General features: G+C 54.2%; 1 protein-coding gene across 4 annotated transcripts in view; it reads right to left on the reverse strand.

The window, feature by feature from the left end:
• Nucleotides 1-960: 960 nt before the first annotated feature.
• DGKK (diacylglycerol kinase kappa) overlaps nt 961-18,898 on the reverse strand; it is a 158,601-nt gene continuing 140,663 nt past the window's right edge. The window contains exons 25-30 of one of the 4 annotated variants that reach the window (XM_073360585.2): nt 18,603-18,720; nt 14,969-15,055; nt 12,014-12,130; nt 10,519-10,630; nt 7,962-8,092; nt 961-5,125 (exon numbers count right to left, since the gene is read on the reverse strand). In XM_073360585.2, coding sequence (XP_073216686.1) covers nt 5,051-5,125; nt 7,962-8,092; nt 10,519-10,630; nt 12,014-12,130; nt 14,969-15,055; nt 18,603-18,720 — 640 coding nt within the window. In that variant the 3' untranslated portion in view covers nt 961-5,050. Of the gene's footprint in view, nt 5,126-7,961; nt 8,093-10,518; nt 10,631-12,013; nt 12,134-14,968; nt 15,056-18,602; nt 18,721-18,898 lie in introns of those variants that run through there. The other 3 variants (XM_073360584.2, XM_073360586.2, XM_073360587.1) reach the window with 3 other exon arrangements.

Genomic DNA, 18,898 nt, shown 5'->3' on the forward strand with positions numbered 1-18,898 from the left:
GACAAAGGATTCCCCCCTTGTGCAAAAGACGTTTATATAAGGGGGCTGAACAGAGTAAAGGGGGCTGCAGTCATGAGAAATCCCCTACCTACCACCTGAGCTGGCACAAGGGCTCTACCAGGGGAAAGGATTGTGCCCAGACTAGGAAGGTGCCCGGTATGTGAAAGCAGTTTATTGAAACATCTCTGAGGGTGACATTTAATCTGTAATCAGTTTTCTTACTGTATTAGGCTTAGACTTGTATGTTTTATTCTATTTTGCTTGGTAATTCACTTTGTTCTGTCTGTTATTACTTGGGACAACTTATGGGAGGAGGGACAGCTCAGTGGTTTGAGCATTAGCCTCCTAAATTCAGGGTTGTGAGCTCAATCCTTGAGGGGGCCATTTAGGGATCTGGGGCAAAAATTGGGGATTGGTCCTGCTTTGAGCAGGGGGTTGGACCAGATGACCTCCTTAGGTCCCTTCCAACCCTGATATTCTATGAAATCCTACCTTTTGTATTTAATAAAATCACTTCTTACTTATCAGAGTATTAATATGGGGTAGGGGGCAAATAGCTGTGCATATCTCTCGATCAGTGTTATAGAGGGCAAACAATTTGAGTTTATCCTGTATAAGCTTTATACAGGGTAAAAGGGATTTATTTGGGGTTTGGATCCCATTGGGAGTTGGTATCTGAGTGCTGGAGACAGGAGCACTTCTTAAGCAGTTTTCAGTTAAGCCTGCAGCTTTGGGGGGACGTGGTTCAGACGTCGTTCTGGGTTTGCAGCAAGCAAGCATGTCTGGCTCAAACCGGGCAGGGGACTGAAGTTCCAAGCTGGCACAGGAAACAGGCTCTGAGGTAGCCTCAGCACATCAGGTGGCAGTCCCAAAAGGGGTTTTCTGTGATCGAACCCCTCCCACCTGGAATCCAGCCTGTCCCCTCAACTAGCCCAAGCCGCACCAGTAAAACCACACGCAAATGTTTCCATCATTTTTAATCTTTTACATTTAGCAAACTCCCCACCCCAAACTCTGCAGGCTGGGTGTAGCTGGCCCACTGCCTCCTTCCATTCCTGCCTTCAGCCTGCCCATAACAAACAGGCTAAGACACAGCCAAGCAAAACTCAAGGGCAGGGGTTTTTTTTGGAGGGGTGGAAGGGTCTCCAATCTTCTCCCCTACTTCTACCTCCACTCTTGCTTCCCAGCCTTCTGCTTCTGATCAGCCAGTACCTGCCCCACCCCCCACCACTGGACAGTAGCATAAGGCCACAGAGGATTTCACAAACACCGCTAACAGTGCATGGGGCTGGCTGCTTTTGGCCTCGGTCCTGGGTCTCACTGCAGTTAAGCCTCTCCCTGGCACGACTTAATTTACAGTAGGGCAGGAGCTGCTGCTGCTGCCAGCACCTGGCCAATTCAGTTACCAGCACACATAAAATGTCCTGTTAATATAAACAGGCTGCTTCTGGCTCCAGCCTCCCACAGCAGGGGCCCCCATCAGCTGTACTGGGCCACTGGCTGAGGCCAGAGATCAGAGGGGAGCCCACTTTCTAGTCTGACTAAATTTGGTGCAAACTGAGGAGGCTAGGACAAGTTCGTCTTGCTCCTGGCCTTGGGGCTAAACCCTGTTCCTGGGCAGTGATGCCATTAGGTGTCCCCTGCTTAGCAGTCTTGAAGGTGTGGGTGGCACCTGCTGACCTGAGCTCTGCAGGGACTTATCACGGCAGGAACAGCAGCATGTGGGGCAGTGCTCCCATTACAGCCCTGCCTCTTGGGGAGTTGCAGGAAGGAGATGAATGGTGCCAGGTCGGCCTAATGGTGATTTATGCTCACTTTGGACCAAGCCGAGGGAGACACCCTGTCCCTGGGGCTGCATGAAGGGTGGAAGGGCAGCGTCGAAGCCCCTCTCCCTGCATTATGTGGTGACCAGAGGGAGCATTGCAGTAGCCTAACTGTTCTGGCCTTTCCCATCCCAGGCTCTTACCCCTCCCCCCTGGGCCCAGCCTAACCCAGCCCATGCTATGGAGACTATATAGGGCAGCAGCTACCTCTGGGGAAATGGTCATTTCAACATCCCCATGTACACCCTCCCCCCACCCCATCCCTACATTCACAGTCACTATACACACCACCCACTGGATCACAGGTTAGCGCACAAGAGTTCAGCACTACCCCACCCAGCCTGCAGAGAGCACAGGCAGGCTGTTTCCCTTGACACCTGCCCCAGCCTCCTGGGTGCATGGCTCTATCTGGGGCACACACAGCAGGACAAAGGTGGGTGATGGAGGTATGACTCCAACCCTCACAAGACAATCTCCAAAGCCAGGCCCTATAACTCACTCTGCGGGGACCAGGGCTGGTCCAGGCAGTGATTACAATACATTCATAAGTGATTCATTGCACTGCCATCCAGTGTTAACACACAGCTCCCCTCCCCACTTGGGGCCATTGCACAAGAGTCCATGGCGGCTGTGTTTAATGCTTTGTCCTAACAGCAGATTTGCTGGAGGGTGGCTGGTTCCTGGCTCCTCCATGGAATGATACGCAAAGGCCATGGCAGTGGTGGGTATCCCAGGTCAGTCCATGCTGCTCTGGCCTTCTCCTGCTGCTTCACCAGTTCTTGGACTGCAGCCACAGTGGCACTTTTAAGCAGAACATGGCACCAGGGGGTGAAATGCAGCCCCAGGTGGGCCCAGCTGCTAGTTGGAAGGAAACACCTTTTTGCATTGAGGCAACCCTCCTAGTGCTGTCCGTGGGCCAGCGGCAATACTGCTGTAGAGCAAAACCCAGCCCTTAAGGAATGGGTTTCATCCCCCGAAGCTGTAGGAACTTTAGGAAAAAGCTTAAAGCGTAAGATTTCCTCCCAGCACCATTACTGCAGGGCCAGTGCCATGTGCGTGTCTCAGTGTAATGGGAAAGCTCACCTCTTCAAAAGTGGCCACTCCTTTTGGGTGTCCAACAGGAAGCACCCTGAGTTTGATTCTCACAAATGCTGGGCCCTGCCATGCCAGCAGGCATCAGCAGAAGGTGTGAGCTGTTAGCCCCTCTGGAATAATCAATCTCCAGGCAGCTTACATCGGACATACACAATGGGCAGTTGCTTGAAATTTTGGACTTAAGTTTAAGTGATTTCTCACCTTTCCCAGTGAATGGGAGGGTTTAATGCTGGCTCCTCACAAAGGTCTGGGGATGGGTCAATTATAGAGCTGATTAGACGACATCACAAGGGGTGGGAAACTTTTTTTACCAGTTTTTCAATATTTCAAGGAGATTTTTTCAAAATCAAATAATTTCCTCCCACCTTCATGACTGCCTCTTCCTTTTGTATCACTGTTCTGGGGCAATGAAGCTGGGAGGTGACTCTTTATTACATTGAGCAGGGCAATTTTTCCAAATTAACATCAAACTGCGAGGAAGAGATCAGAGGCCTCCGACTACCAGAGGAGCATTGGTGGCTGGTAATTGTCAGAGGCTGGAGTACTTGCTGCACCAACCTAGTCCAGTTCAATCCAGGACAGAATAAATTACAGGTTTACATCTCACTGCAATAAATATGTTTTCTCTGAAACTATTTACAGAGTTTAAATACATTTTATGGCTGAACAACAGTGGAGCGGGGTGGGAGGTTGTTTTTTTTTTTTTTTTTTGGTGGTGTATTTCACTATTACAACTTCCAAAGCTGCCATATTGAAATGTCAGAAGGTTCTCGAGCCTGCGTAAGCTGGTCCCCCTTGATGCCCGGAAGGAGCCCCCTCCTCTGCTCCAGGCTAGGAGGAGCCTTGAGTTCCCCATTTTTACTTCGCAGAAGCCTCTTGAATGGCACTGAATGGTGGCAGGGAACGTGAGCTGCCTTTGGGTGGGACGGACAGTGGGAGGCCTGATCTCAGGTGGGGCTCACAAGGCTAATGTGCCCCTGGGATCAATGGGAGTCAGGGCGGCCTATGATGAGTTTCAGGTTCTGGAACCCAAGAGATTTGGTATTCAGAGGAGGAAACCAACATGCTACCCATGTAGTGCCGTGAGGCTAAAGGGAGCTCCATCACCTCTGGCTCAAAACAACCAAGCCAAGAGGAATGAGGGCCGGTGGGCCAGGACAGGGTGTCCAGTTGTCTCAGCAGACAACCCAATACGCCCCAGTACTGCTGGAGGAACCAGCTACATTCCATAGGCAGGAAACTGGCAAACTAAAGCAATATACACACACGCTGCTCTGAGCGGCCTTTGGACGAGACGCGGGCAGGAAAGGTGGCCCAGCATGCAGTGTACCCTTCCAGGACAGGATACGCTGCCACGAGCCCAAACGTATCACAGCTTTGAAATGAAGACTAGAAAAGCCATGGTGCCGGTGAGGCATGCCCTAGTGCCCATTCCCCCACAGCCCTGTCAAAGAGGCACTGTCCCTCCCTGAAGGTGGGACATGAGGACTCGTAGCCTTTGACACTGTCGAGTGTTCTGCTTCCGATGGGCCCCAGCTGGCGCCGTAGTCTCACAGATCTGGCCATTTCATGGTGTTTGCTCGCACCTCACCACTTGCTGCTGGCTGCCTTCTCTCACCTGACTCCGTCTCCTTCACATTGAAGCCTGAAAGTAGCCAACTAAATGTGATTCAGCTGCTATGGAAACCTGGCAACCCCAACAGCACACATACAGCTTGGTCCTTCCTTCTTGCTCACAGGTACATACAGAAATGAACTGCTGACCTGAAACCATCAAGCACAGAAACCAAAACCACGAGAGCAATCAAGGGCAAAGACGCACAGATCAATGATCTTTGGCAAACATGGAAATGTAAACTCTTCAGGGGCACGCTTGAGAGTGGTGATGAGAAATGTTCTAGTGTAAGGATTCCACAGCATCCCATTCTGGGCCGTTTGCTGATGGGATGCATCTGCATCAGGAACAAACATGCTCGAGAACAGATGCCTAGGTGTTTAGCGTTCTAGAATGACTGTGAAGTTGCTAGTGTTCTAGAGTGCCTGTTCTAGATTTCAGGTTCTAGAGGGCCCATCCAGAATTAAGATTCCTCATCACGGTCACTGGCCGCATTCTTTTTCCTTTATATACTTTGCTAGGGATGGCTGCTGATGTCTTTAATTCCCTGGAGAATCCTCTTCATATGGCCCACCTTTGTTATCCCCAGATCCTGAATAAAAGAAGAGAGGAGAAAGTGTGGGTTGAATAAACACGCACCTGACAAATACACAAAGCGTCTCTGAATCACAGGGTTAGGGACATTTTTATTACTGATCAACTCGGGCTCCAGTCCTGCAATACTTGCACCCCAGCCTCCCTTGGCAGTCTAGGCGGCGTGCGCAGGATCAAGTTCTACGGCTTAGTGGCATGTGAAGCACATGAAGCATCCGATGAAGTGAGCTGTAGCTCACGAAAGCTTATGCTCAAATAAATTGGTTAGTCTCGAAGGTGCCACAAGTCCTCCTTTTCTTTTTGCGGATACAGACTAACACGGCTGTTACTCTGAAACATGTGAAGCACAGCGACACATTAGCAAATGCAGCCAGGAAAACACTGGCTTAAAAGCCCCGCTGGATTTCTAGCCAACCATCTGCTTGCCCCTCGGTCGGAATCCAGCCCCCCACAGGAAGCAGCTCTCACCACAGGCAAACTGCGAGTCCAATCCAGCCAGGAGGCTGGCGTATCTGAGACTCTCCTGGGCCAGGTGGCTGGCTAAGAGTGGGCCCTGCACCCAGAGATGGCATATCCCACCTACCAGGCTGGCAGCAGCAGCTGGATGGTGCCCCACGCTGGGACCCACTGTCTTCCATTCGCCAGTCAGGGTCTGGGGCTGCCCACAGGGGAGGAGAGCCCCGGAACCCGGGGGCGGGGGTGCACCAAAGAGGGCTTTGAGGCCTGATCCACAGCCCACCCTGGCTGCGTGTGGGGGAGGAGACATTGGAATAGAGAATCCAAAGGCATGCCATAGCCACCTCCCCCAGTGGGGTAGGGCAGGCTGTGTAAACTGTGCAGGCTGAGGAGGAGCAGGGCAGCGTGTGTGTACTGGGCAGGCAGGAGGCTGGCAGAATGGGGGAATGGGGCGTGTGTACCAAGCAGGCAGGATTGCAGGGCAGGCCCTGTGTACTGGGTAGGCAGGTGGAAGGCCAGTCAGGGGAGTGGGGCAGGGCATGTGTACCAGGTAGGCAGGGGGCAGGCTGGTCGGGGGAGTGGTGCAGGGTGTGTGAACTGGGCAGGCAGGAGGCTGGGAGGATTGGGGAGTGGGGTAGGGTGTGTGTACCAGGCAGGCAGGGGTAGTGGGTCAGGGCCTGTGTCCTGGGCAAGCAGGTTGCAAGCTGGTCAGGGGAGTGGGTAGGGCATGTGAACCAGGCAGGCAGGGGGCTGGCAGGATGGGGGAGCGGGGCAGGGCCTGTGTACTGGGCAGACAGGGGGCAGGCTGGTCTGGGGAGCTGGTAGTGGGTCAGGGCCTGTGTACTGGGCAAGCAGGTGGCAGGTTGGTCAGGGGAGTGGGGCAGGGCATGATGTGTACCAGGCAGGCAGGGGGCTGGCAGGTCAGGGGAGTGGGGCAGGGTGTGTGAACTGGGCAGGCAGAGGGCAGGCTGGTCGGGGGAATGGGGCAAGCTAATGTGCACCAGGCAGATGGGACAGGCTGGTTGGGGGAGAGAGGCAGGGCATGTGAAACGGGCAGGCAGGGGGCAGGCGAGAGGGACAGGGCGTGGTTACAGGGCAGGCAGAGGGCACGCTGGTTGGGGGTGCTGGGCAGGGCTTATGTACTAGGGAGGCAGGAGGGAGGCTGGTCAGGGGAGTGAGGTAAGGTATTTGAACCAGGCAGGCTGAGGGGGCAGCAGCTTGGAGGAGCAGGGCAGAGAGTGTGTACTGGGCAGGCAGGTGTCAGGCTGGTCAGGAGACTGGAACATGATGTGTGAACTGGGGCAGGCAGGGGGCTGGTAGGAGTGGGGCAGGGCGTGTGTACTGGGCAGACAGGGCTGGTCGGGGGAGTGGGGCTGGGCTGGTTGAAAAATTGTAGTTGGATGTTTTCCATCGGAAAATGCTGTTTCAGCTAAACTGAAATTTTTATGAAATCAGATGGATTTTGACAAAAGTTTCCACAAAAAATGTGACATTTCAACAATTAAAAAAAAGAACTCTTCAAGTTATCCAGGCTCTAATGTCCATGTGAATCAATGGCAGGCTGGCGCCAAGCACCGGTGTGGATTTGGCCCTCAGTGTATTAACTGGAGGAACAGATGTTTTCAGTAGCCTAGAGAAATGATTCCAGGCTAATGGCACAGCTGCTCCTTCAGAGCAGAGTGCGGTCTCCACGGCCCAATTCAGATCTGGGCCTGTCTGCCAGGAAGAGACCTACTGCTACCAGATGTGATAGGGACACCTGCTCAGTAGGCAATTCTCCCACTCCCCACCCCAAACCTCCTCTCAGCTCATTTCACCTGGCTTCCTAGGAATGAGCGTGACCCTGTGTCCTGGGGGTGGTAGGCTCTGGATCCCATTCCCAAGCCCCACCTTCACTCGGGTGTTTCATTGATCACCCGGGCCAGGTAGCTGGAGGAGATGAATGGAGGTTTGGCTTGTGCTATGGAGTCCCTGGCTGGGAGTCACCATCCCACCCCCTGGCTGCGGGAAGCCAGGGCCGTGCAGCAACACCATGCCTCCCCTGGTTCTCAAGGAGCCCATATTCTGATGGCGTGGCACCACCCGCAGCGAAATGCAAATACACTGACTCATAGGGCAGGTGCAGCATGCAAGTGCAGCCCCGCCATTGCCATTCAAGTGCCATGCCAATGACTGGGTTCCAGGTGAGGGGCTAACATGCCAACGCAGCCCTGCCAATGCAATTCCAAGCTGGCTTACAATCATTCATAGTTTTCTGCCAGGAGCCAGGCTGCACCAATCGGGCGGCATTCTGCCCATAACTGTGCCCATGCAGCTCAATGGGGCACTGGTGGAGAGAGCCACGCTGCCGCAGTCAGAAAAGCAAGTCATGCGAGTACCTTCAAGTCTCTTCTCTCCAGCAGGATCAGCTCTGAGCCCTGGATGTCATGGTGGAAAAAAATGTCTTTGTATTCCCCTAAGCCAAGCGTGTCCAGCCAGGCCGCCACCTCCTCAGCGCCCCATTTCTCCACTAGCAAAAAGGGAAAGCAAAGACGATCGACTCAGCAGCGAAAAGTGGACAGAGGCGCAGCCGAAAGCAACACGCGCACACACAGGGAAGCACAAAGCCAGGCAGGGTGAGAGCGCAGGCAGCAGGCAGCAGCATTCCAGCATGGCAGGATCGCATGCCTGGGACTCGGGTGCCACCCGCACCCCCAGATGGAAACGCTCCCTTGCTACAGCCAGGATCTGTTCCAGGCAGCTCTGCTCAGGAGAGGGGCCCTGCCGGGATCCCATTGATTTCTGCTCCCTCACCTCCCTAGCGCAGGGACTATTCCCAAGGCAACCCAGGGTCTCACAACCCGACCCATCTCTATTTCCTACATGGACAGTAGCACGAGAGCTGGGATCGGGGTGGTAGGTGACCTGGAGGGTGCAGATTTGGCCCTGGAGGTCACGTGACCCGCGATAGCTGTTTCAGTATGGCTCACAGTTCTTTTTGAGAGCATCAACCTAACATGCTGTATGGAGAGCCAGGTGCCTGCAAAGGGACGCCTTAGCCCAGCAGGGGCACAGAACCATTGCAATGAGTCTCATGTGCGGTGCCTAGTGAGAGGGAAAAAGGCCGGTGGGCTGTGAACAGTTCCACTCATGCCCAGAAAAGGGGTTTCCCCCACCTGCTTTCCCTGCAAAACATCAGAAATGCTAGAGCTGGCCTCCCCATTCTCAGTGGAGGGCTTAGAAATGTGCTCTGGGGCCTGGGGAGAGCTAAGGCCTAATAGTCACTGAAGTTCGAGCCATGTGCGTATGGCCCAGTTCTCATGTCCACCACGAGCAGTGGCGGCTCACACAACGGCTGGGACAAGCGCTAGCCTGAACGATGCACATGGCCCAACAGGATGCCGATGGTCAAACCGATCCCCTGGGCCCGCAGGAATGAAAAGCAAAACCAAACTTGCCAGCTGCGATTTAGGAGTGCCCTGCTCACGTGCCCCTGATAGGGAAGAAGACGCAGTACCAGAGCCATGCAGCACAGAGCTGCTGTGCCCCCAGGGCCCCACGTGTCGGGACACACAGCTTGGGACTCTGATCTCTTCAAGAGACCAAGCTGTGTGGTGAGAACAGAGGCCAAGCACTGGTCTCAGGAGCTGAGTTGCTCACTCCTTACACTCCCCTCCGAGGGGTCAGGAGGCAGAGCCTCTTGCCCCATACGCTCCCCTCCGAGGCCCCGGGAGGCCCTGCCCCGTATGCTCCCCTTCATGGCCCCAGCACTCCAGAGACATTTCCACACAAAACACTGGCATAAGAACGATCATACTGGGTCAGACCAAAGATCCATCTAGCCCAGTATCCTGTCTTCCAATAGAGGCCAATGCCAGGTGCTTCAGAGAGAATGAATAAAAAAGGGCAGTTATCAAGTGATCCATCCCCTGTCGCCCATTCCCAGCTTCTGGCAAACAGAGTCTAGGGACACTTGTAGCTTGTTTCAAAAGCCCTGAGGCTAGGGTTTGCTGTTCCCTTTACAGCTGCTGCAGCCCTGCAAACTCCCTGGGAGACAGAAGAACGGGGTATGGCCTGAAAGCCAGCCTGCATGCGGATGGCCAGGGGGCACAGGGAGGCCCCCTGAGCAGGCATGGGAGTAATGCACTAGGGCTAGATCTGAGAGTGCAGCAACATTGCCTAGTCCAGCCCATGCCCCCGGGGGAGCCCATTTACTGATAGGCTCAGGGTCACAAAGCGAGTGTGACAGAGCTGAGGTGAAAACGGACTGCCGAGTCTGTGAACCGACCACCAGCCCTCGCTCCCGATAAGGAACCAAGGCACCAGGAGGAAGCCCTGAACTCTCCATGCCTGAGACTTGCTGAGGGGATTCTCCTGCCAGCACCAGGGGGCCGGGACACGGAGCGGGGCAAGCGAGGCAGCTGGGGCTGGGAGACTCAGCACTGGGTCTGTTTGCAAAGCTGGTGCCAATGCGGGAGGACAGTCAAACCCATCTGAGACAGTTCGGACCACAAGTCCCATGGCAAGTCAACGGGACACACTCCTAAATCCCCTAGATACTTTGGAAAATCCTCCCATGAGGCACATTTCTTTCTCAACTCCATTTTTATAACTCCCTCCTCTGAGAGAGGAGCTTTGAGCTGACAACCCAGCAAGCTGTGCCCCTTGCCCTGTGCCAGTCACTCCATCCTCGGCATGGTTCAGTGCCTGGCTGCAATCAGAGCCAGCCTGGCAGGCAGATGGGCAGGCAGTCCTGCGGCGCTGCTCTAGACAGGTTCACAGCCCGCCCTGCTCACCTTGTCTAAGTGCCCTCCAGCAGCACAACACCATGGTACGGATTTACTCTGGCTGTGGTAGTGTGCCTGGTTGGTAGCATGGCAGGTCCAGGACATTCCCTAGTGCTTGGGAGGCGGAGGCCGCTTTGCCTGTCTAGCCCACTGCTCCGGAGAGATTTACCTGGGACCATGCTGTTGGATTTCAGCTTCTGAAACTTATCCTTGTCCTTCTTGGGCTTGGGAATGTTGATCCGTAGCTTCAGGCTGCTCTTGCTGCTGCTCTCGGAGTTCTCCTTGTGTCCGAGGCCGGCAGAGAGGATAACGGGTTAGGTTCACGAGCCATGCATTTCATCTGTGCCACTCCATGCCCTCCTCAGATGCCCACCTCTCCCTGGCAGCAGCAGGGGCCAGTGTTTAACCACACCTGGGTTCTATCCCAGCTCTTCCCTGGCATCCCCAGCACTGGCCGATGCGATTCAAGCCAGCCCAGATCCACCAGTCCTAGCGTCTGTGGAGGGTGTAGTCTAGTCAGGACACGGATGTTTTTACCACCGAATGGGGTTAGAACAGCGGTTCTCAAACTGTGGGTCAGGACCCCAAAGTAGGTCGCAACCCTGTTGTAATGAGGTCAGCAGGGCTGGTGTTAGACTTGCTGGGCTCCCTTGAATGATAAACCCTCCTCTTGGACGGCCTGTGCCCCCAGGAACACAGCCACAAGAAGGGCACCAGAAGAGTCACCAGGAGAGAGCAGAACAGGCCCGATAAAGGCATCTGCTGCACATGAGCAAGTGCCACTGAAGTCAATGGGAGTCACTTGTACGTTTAGCTGCACTACCGGATGGAGAAATACAGTGCTGGTTCTTCATCTGTTCACAGGATGTGCAACCCTCCCTCCCCTGCCAGCCCTGATTCTCCGCTCTGGGCCTCCCAGAGACACGTTGTGCTCCAAGTATTCCAGATTCCCCAAAAACCCCTGCCCCCTCCGAGCAGGCCCCATCATCACAGCAACATCTGACACATGCACAGCTGAGACTCCCAGTGCACCATACAGAGGGGGATCTTATTCAGACCGGGCCCCTGCTGTGAAGAGATAATAATCTAAGGCCCTGATCCTGGCCTTCAATCAGGCCCATGAGGAGGCTCAGGACTCTAGTAGGACCCAAGCAAGGTCTGCTGGGGCAGATTTGACTGCAGGGTCAGGGCCAGAGTGAGGACAGCAGAGGAGGGAGGGGGAGGCGGGGAGAAGGAGGAAGGCAGACACAGATCTTGCAGTCTCTTGGGAGACTCATGCAAGAGTCTGGAGGCCCAAGTCCCATTTTATTTGCAATTGTTTGTTGATTCTCAGGGCTCTGGGTGCTAAGCCCCCTGCAGAAGCACGGGGCTCAGGATGGACGTATATGAAGGGATGGGGGAGAGGATGGTCCAGTCTAACGCAAAGCCAGCTCAGTGGGATGGGAGGGGCTGGGCTGCGAAGGGCCCAGCGCAGGCTCGTTAACAGGGTCCTTGCCAAGGGTCACCCAAAGAGAACTCAGCTCCCCCGCTCTGGTCACTAGGCCAGACTGCCTCACTGACTCTCCCTCCCTGGCTGCAATGGCATCAGGCAGGATCCTGCCAGCGTGGGGAGGAGGAGGAGGAATGACCCACCAAACTGCCCCCGAGCGGCCCCATACACCCACCTCCTCGGCAGAGTTGATGATGGGCGCCAGCCAGTGGATGTCGAGCAGCCTCTGGAGCTCCTGGCTGACGGTGTTCAGGGCTCTCTGCAGCCTCTCCTCTTGCTGTGGGGAGTCCAGCTGCTGCAGGGATTGGGGGAGAGAGCCATGAGCGTCCCGTGCAGAGCTCATCGTGCGAGCGCATGCCGTGGGTACCACTCTGGAGAGGATGGGCAGGGACGATGCACTGACCTGCCTTACGGCTCCATCTGCTTGGGACTGGAGCTCAGCTAACCACAAGGATGAGCCCCGGGGAGGAAGTCTGCCCATTCCCCTTTGGGTTTCACTGCTGAGATTGATACCAGCCTCTGCTAGTTACCGATTGCTTGGCTGTCCGTTCCCATCATTCTCCCATCTCTCAAACAGCCCCCGTTGCTGGGACAGGAGGGCACCTGGGCTAAGGGACAAGGTCAAGGCCCCACATTTAGGTTTTGTAAAACCCGGGGCAAACTCCTGGCTCTGTTGAAGTCAATCGCAGAACTTCCTCTGATGTCAGCGAGGCCACGACTTCACCTTTACAGAACCTAAGCTCCCTGGGAGTGTTCCCTTTAGAAACAAAATCTCCAATGACAGCAGTGTTTTGACTGGCTACTCCTGCAGTTACAATTGGGTACATGAAAGTCCCGCAGTGACACCAACTAAACCCAAATGACACTGACCAACTAACCTGTCTAAGATCAGAGATGCAAAAAGGCAGAGCAAAACTGGGTGTTAAATTGTCTCCATCCTCATCATGCCCAGAGTTCATAAAGAGAGGGGGAGGGGGCTTTGTGTCTCTGAAATATTCTACAAAACTTGGTGCTAAAGTAAAGAACAAGCATGATCCACCCGAGAACAGTGGGTGTCATGTTCCCTTCTAGTAGCTTGAGCTCACAGAGAAAGCCAGCCTGCTACTGCTAACAGCTAGCAGAGTGACTCTCTTAGCTCCAGAGGCTGAAGTCTGTGCTTTTGGGGCTGAACTTCCCAGGTCCAAACCCTGCCGCCATTCCCTGCCCAGCTTTATGAAAGCAGACTGGGAATGAGCATCCTGTTCACAGAATGAGTCTGGCATAAAACCTGGCAAAGATCTTTCAAGACCCACCTCTGCTTTGGCTGTTCCAAATTCATGGTCCAGAGCACAGCTGGGGTCTTTCCAGCAGTGTCCTGGAACCCTGAGCATTCACGCAGAGTTCAGTTCTCAGTTGAGTATCAGGATCTGACAATGAATTGAACAGAGGGCCAGCATGTGACCGCCATGGGGCTAACTAACTGCCTCAGGGCCAGCGTTGGGGGTGTGGTGTCATGGTGTCAGGTGGCGTGGAAGAGGCCTGTTGGTAGCTGTCTTCAAAGCCACAGAGAATTGCCCTTCTGCAGCAGCCTGGAATGCACTGGGAAGGCTGCTTAGCTCAGGGATAACTGAACCCCCTGCCTGTGCCAAGAAGTGGGGACATCAAAGACAAGTTTTGATCACTGGCGCAACAAGCTCATTGCCACTTTAAACAGAACTGGGAGAGGAGGGAGCTCGTGATGGAAGTTCCATCTTCTGGTTAGTTTGTATGGAAATGGAGCAAGGGAAAGAGCTGCACTCCCGGTGGAGCTTCTGGGGGTGGGGTGGGGGGGATTTAACTGTCCTGTTAACGCCGTTCTCCCCTCTTCACACACTCCCCGCCTAGGCAGGGAGAGCTGAAGGAAACAGCTCCGGCTGCACCTCTGATGCCATATCTGGCTGGGTTCCTGTGCGGTGCAGGGCGCCTGGGAGCAGCGTGGCACACAGAGTTGGCATGCAGGGGAACAGGTGCTGCTAGGAGGTGGCACACAGTACAGCCTGGTTCCAAGAGGAACAGGGAGGAACAGTGCTTGGGAAATAACTGCCACATCCAGTCAGCTCCAGGCACGGAGAGTGGCATAGCATTTGTGTCACCCACACCTCTCACTACAGACCACCGAGCTGGCAGCCCATGTTAGAGCGGCAGCGATGCTGGCGGATATCAGCGTGATGTCCTCCTTTACTCTGCCATTAACACTGGGCTGGTCAGCACCCAGCTTTAGGCCACGGCGGTGGGGCTGGTCCCCTCCCCGCTTCGCACATCTAGTGGCCCTTGCACCCTACAATGACCGATGGTCACACCAGCTTGCTCATGGCATGTCAGGAAGAGGGTACTTTGCAGGAGGGCCTGCTGCCCACTGCTCCAAAAGCTGAGCTGGCTTTAAAAAAATAAATTAAATCTCTACAATGATTACCAAAAGAAAACCTTCAAATCATGCACCATGAGTAACTGATCCAGTGAGGTCTGCCTGAGACTGCAGACAGTCTGAAACAAGAGCTCTATTAGCTAATAGCTCTGTTTGTCTTGGCGATCTATTAACTCTGGGCCCTAATAATGACTACCCACCCATGATCAGTACCCATTTTGCTGCTGATCAAAGCACGGAAGCAAGGAGAGGGATGATGATCATGTTATGAAGTTCAGCACAGTTTACTGAGGCATTTCATTTTGCCATCAGGAGGGCAGAGCTTGGTTTGAGGGAGGAACCAGTCAAAGTACTGCTACTTTTGTGATCTAATGAGAACTCGGGTAGTCTTGTCACCCCCAGGGCCTCAGCACAACACCTCACATTACATTCTCTTCCCTCCTGGGCTTCCCCATGCCTTCCCCTCATGCCCTGCCCCCACAACCAGCTTCCCCCTGCACCCTGCACCTAACCACATCCTCCAGTCCCTGCCAGAGCTTCCATGGGAAGTAGCCCCCTTCCCTGTCCTGCAGCATGAAGCTTGGAGCATGTTCTGCCATTTGCTACAGCTTTGATCTCCATGCTGAATGCAAGGGGGGTTCATGCAAGGGAATCTCACAAACCAGCCCCCCTCACCCCCCTCCGCAGTCTGGAGCAGAGTAGACTAAACACCCTAGGGTGTTGGCTCCTCCCCAGGCATGCACTCACCAGTTTTCCTTCCAGAAAAGCTCTGGTTTCAGTGTAAAGGGCTTTCACGCTAACTGACACATCCACGGCCGCATTTCTGCTCAGAAACTGAGAGGAGATGGGTGCAAAGAAAGAGGAGAGAGAGAAGCAATGTTAGTAAGCAGACACATGGAGACAAGCGGTGCTAAGGGATCAGGGCCTGATGGGACAATGCAGTCGGTATGCTGCCCCTTCCCGGTTGGCGAGATGCTTTGGGATGCTGCTGGGTTCTGCAAGTCTGATTACACCGTGTCACGGTCCTTTCCCCTACCCTAGCGCCCTCAGCGGAGCAGGACAAAGCCTTGGAGCATTGCCAGGAAGCAGTAGCAAACCGCAGATTTTGCTGCCCCCTCGCCCTCTTGGCTGAGGCCCAAGTTCTCATCAGTTCAGGTCTGTACTTCCATACCTCCCCTTGTCTTAGATCATCAGCCGAGGCAAGCCAGAGATGCCAGCTTGTTCTCCACATAGCAGCTTGCCTCCTGAGCCCACTGCATGCTTCACATCCACTCTGGGCTCTGGCCTAGCATGTAAAGCCTTCAGGGGACAATAGGCACCGACTTCTGCTGGCGCCGGTGGGTGCTCGACGCCCCTCTGCCCTTGCCCCAGCTCTGCCCCTGCCCCGCCCCCATTCCAACCCCTTCCCCAAAGTCCCCACCCCAACTCCCCCCCCTCCCTGTCCCTATTCCAACCCCTTTCCCAAATCCCCACCCCGGCCCCGCCTCTTCCCTGCCTCCTCCCCAGAGCGCGCCACGTTCCCGCTCCTCCCTCCTAGAGCTTGTTAAGCCGCGAAACAGCTGTTTCGTGGCAGCAAGTGCTGGGAGGAGAAGCAGGGACTGCGGCGTGCTCATGGGAGGAGGCAGAGGTGAGGTGAGCTGGGGTGGGGAGCTTGGCTGCTGGTGGGTGCAGAGCACCCACCAATTTTTTCCCACGGGTGCTCCAGCCCCAGAGCACCCACGGAGTCAGCACCTATGCAGGGGACTGGGGGCTGGGACGAATGTTCCCTCTAATTTTTTACATCCATGTGCAGAATGAATTCTGTTATGTGCACCAATATGGAGGTGATGTTGTGTGGGGGTGGGGCTGAGATTTCAGAGTGTGGGAGGAGGCTCAGGGCTGAGGCAGGGGTTTGGGTGTAGGGAGGGGGTGAGAGCTCTGGCTGGGAGTGCGGGCTCTGGGGTGGGAACAGGGATGACAGGTTTGGGGTGCAGATTGCCCTGAGAGCTGCAACCGAGAGAGAGGACTCCCCCCAGCCCTCTCTCACTGCAGCAGCCTGGGGCCAGGGGAGGGGCACCTCTCCCCGCTTGTGCGGCCCTTGATAGCCTGCTGTGTGGCCGCGCAGCTTTGAGGGAACTTAGGCTGGGACCATGTCATCTTCCATGGCCTCGGACCTATACCATCTTCAGGGACAAAGAAACTACATCTGCTCAGAATAAGACAGCTGGGCGGCAGAGGCAAAGGAGCTTATTGTCGGGCCCAAGGCCTTAGTGGGCAAGATCAGCGTGCGCTGTGGTCTGAGCACATTCAGACCCAGCACCAACTCCTAGTGAAAACCCATACACCATCGCAGACACTGCTACCCAGGAAGGGGAAAACAGGCCCTGCTCTGGCGCTGGAGCCTGCCTCTATCATCATACTGCATCACTCAGTACTGCAGTGACTGGCAGCATGTACAGAACATTGATTGCTGTGCCAGGTGCTGTATAGAGCCTTTCCAGGCATGGCTGGTATCTATAGGAGGTGGTGCAAACACTCAAACAGGCCTCAGTTCGTCCAACAGGGGGCAGTGGTGAGACAGGGCCATTAGCCAGAATATAGGGTAGGAGCACCCACCCACCCACACACTGTGCAGGCGCCTTTCAGAGTCAGAACTGTCCACAAACTTTCATCTAAAATATTCCCCAGGCCCCTGACAGATAATGACTTTCTGATTAAGTTGTCAGGGTGGATGAGGTAACTTCTTCTATTAGCCCAACTTCTGCTGGTGAGAGAGACAAGCCTTTGAGCACCACTGAGCTCTTCTTCGGGTCTGGGAAAGGTTCTCTGAGCATCACAGCTAAATGCATGGTGGGACAGATCGTTTTTAGCATAAGTAGTTAGCACATATTATAAGGGACGATTCAAGGTAAAGCAGCCCGTTAACACCTCTGTCATCATAGTACAAAAAAAGGGGGTCAGTGGGTTACAGATTGTTGTGATAAGCCATAAATCCAGGGTCTCTGGTCAGTCCATGATTTTTGGTGTCTAGCAGAGTAATGAATTTAAGATCCCAGGCTCATCTGTTGAAAGTGTTGTGCAGGTTTCCTTTGAGGATGTGGCCTGATAGGTCAGATAGCAAGTGACCGCCTTGTCAGAATTGTGCTCACTCACAATAAAGAGGGTATTTTTGTCTTTTATCATTTTCCTATGTGAGTTCATTCGAGAGCATCGTGATTGTCTGATTTCACCCACACAGTTGTTGTTGGGGCAGTTAGTATATTGGATGAGGAACACCACATGTGATAGCCCGTGTAGGACCCATAGATCTTGAAAGGGGTGGTCTGGGGGTGTTGATCATTGTAGCAGTGGAGATATGTTTGCAGGTTTTGCATCTGTTGTTCTGGCGGGGTCTGGTGCCGCTTTGTGTTGGTGTGTCCTGGTCTGTGGGGAGGTTGCATTTAGCAGTGATTCTCGCAGTACCTTCCCCACTGAGAGCTCGGTGTGGCTTGAAAAACTGGTCTCTCTCGCCAACAGAGGTTGGACCAATAAAAGATATTACCTCGCTCATCTTGTCTCACTAACATCCTGGGACCAACACGGCTACTACAACACTGTAAACATGATTCAACTGTCGGTTTTTCACAAAATTTTCGAGTTTTGGAAACAAAGGTCAGGTTTGTCACCATGAGCAGCCAAGGCTTACCCAGGTCTAACAAGATCCAATGGGTGGACGTTGAAGCTAGACACATTCAGACAAGAAATAAGGTGTAAATTTCTAACAGGGAGGGGAATTAACCATGGAAACGATTTACCAGGGTCGTGGTAGATTCTCCAGCATTGGCAATTTTTAAATCACAACCGGACATTTTTCTAAACTATCCACTCTAGTTCAAATGGGATTAATTCAGGGCAGTCCTCGGGCCAGCGCTATTCAGGAGGTGAGACTAGATGATCACAGTGGTCCCTTCTGGCCTTATAAGCTACGAATCTCTGAGCAACACAAACCTGCAGAGCTCAGTAATGGAAACCCACACGACCCCATCGCCCAGGGCTTGGAGCAGGGCTTCCCCCCACAGCATGTTTGGATAGGTGGAGACAGAGAAAAGTGGATTTCATGTGGGATGCGGGGACGGGTGCTGACATTTCATGCAGCCAGGCAGCCTCCTGCATTTGTATTCTGCCTGTAGCTCAGTCTCTGGCTCGCCTGGTCTATTTATAGCTGGCTTAGCTCCTTGTTCTATTTATTTACTGGCTCGCTCTATAATATCCATTTAGCCTTTGGCTTCCCCCTTAATCAATCTTCTGTCTCTCTCTCCACCGCCCTCCCTGCTGCCACTTCTTCTTCGGATTCCACCCACGTGCTCATCCCCTGCCTTCTCACTCCCCCTGGATGTGACACCAGGCGGGCTGTGACTCTCACCTCAGGCCCGCTGCTGCTCTTGTTGGGAAGGGCCTCATTCAGTGCCAGGGAGCAGGCGTTCACGGCATGGGCCAGCTCCTGTTCCATGGCTTTGTGGGTTGTGGCTGCCTCGCGGATCCTGCAGGAAAACAAAGGAAGGGAGCTGATGGAAATTCACAGCTTCCCTTGGCTTCCAACCTGGGGAACAGGAAGTCTGGCCCATGGGCCAGAATCCATGTACAGAGATGGGATCTCTGGGAAGGAGTCCCTGTCCATCCCACTGGTGCATCCATGCACAGACACTTGCAGGGCTACAC

Source organism: Lepidochelys kempii, chromosome 9 (assembly GCF_965140285.1).
Source record: "Lepidochelys kempii isolate rLepKem1 chromosome 9, rLepKem1.hap1, whole genome shotgun sequence".
Classification (NCBI taxonomy): Eukaryota; Metazoa; Chordata; order Testudines; family Cheloniidae; genus Lepidochelys; species Lepidochelys kempii.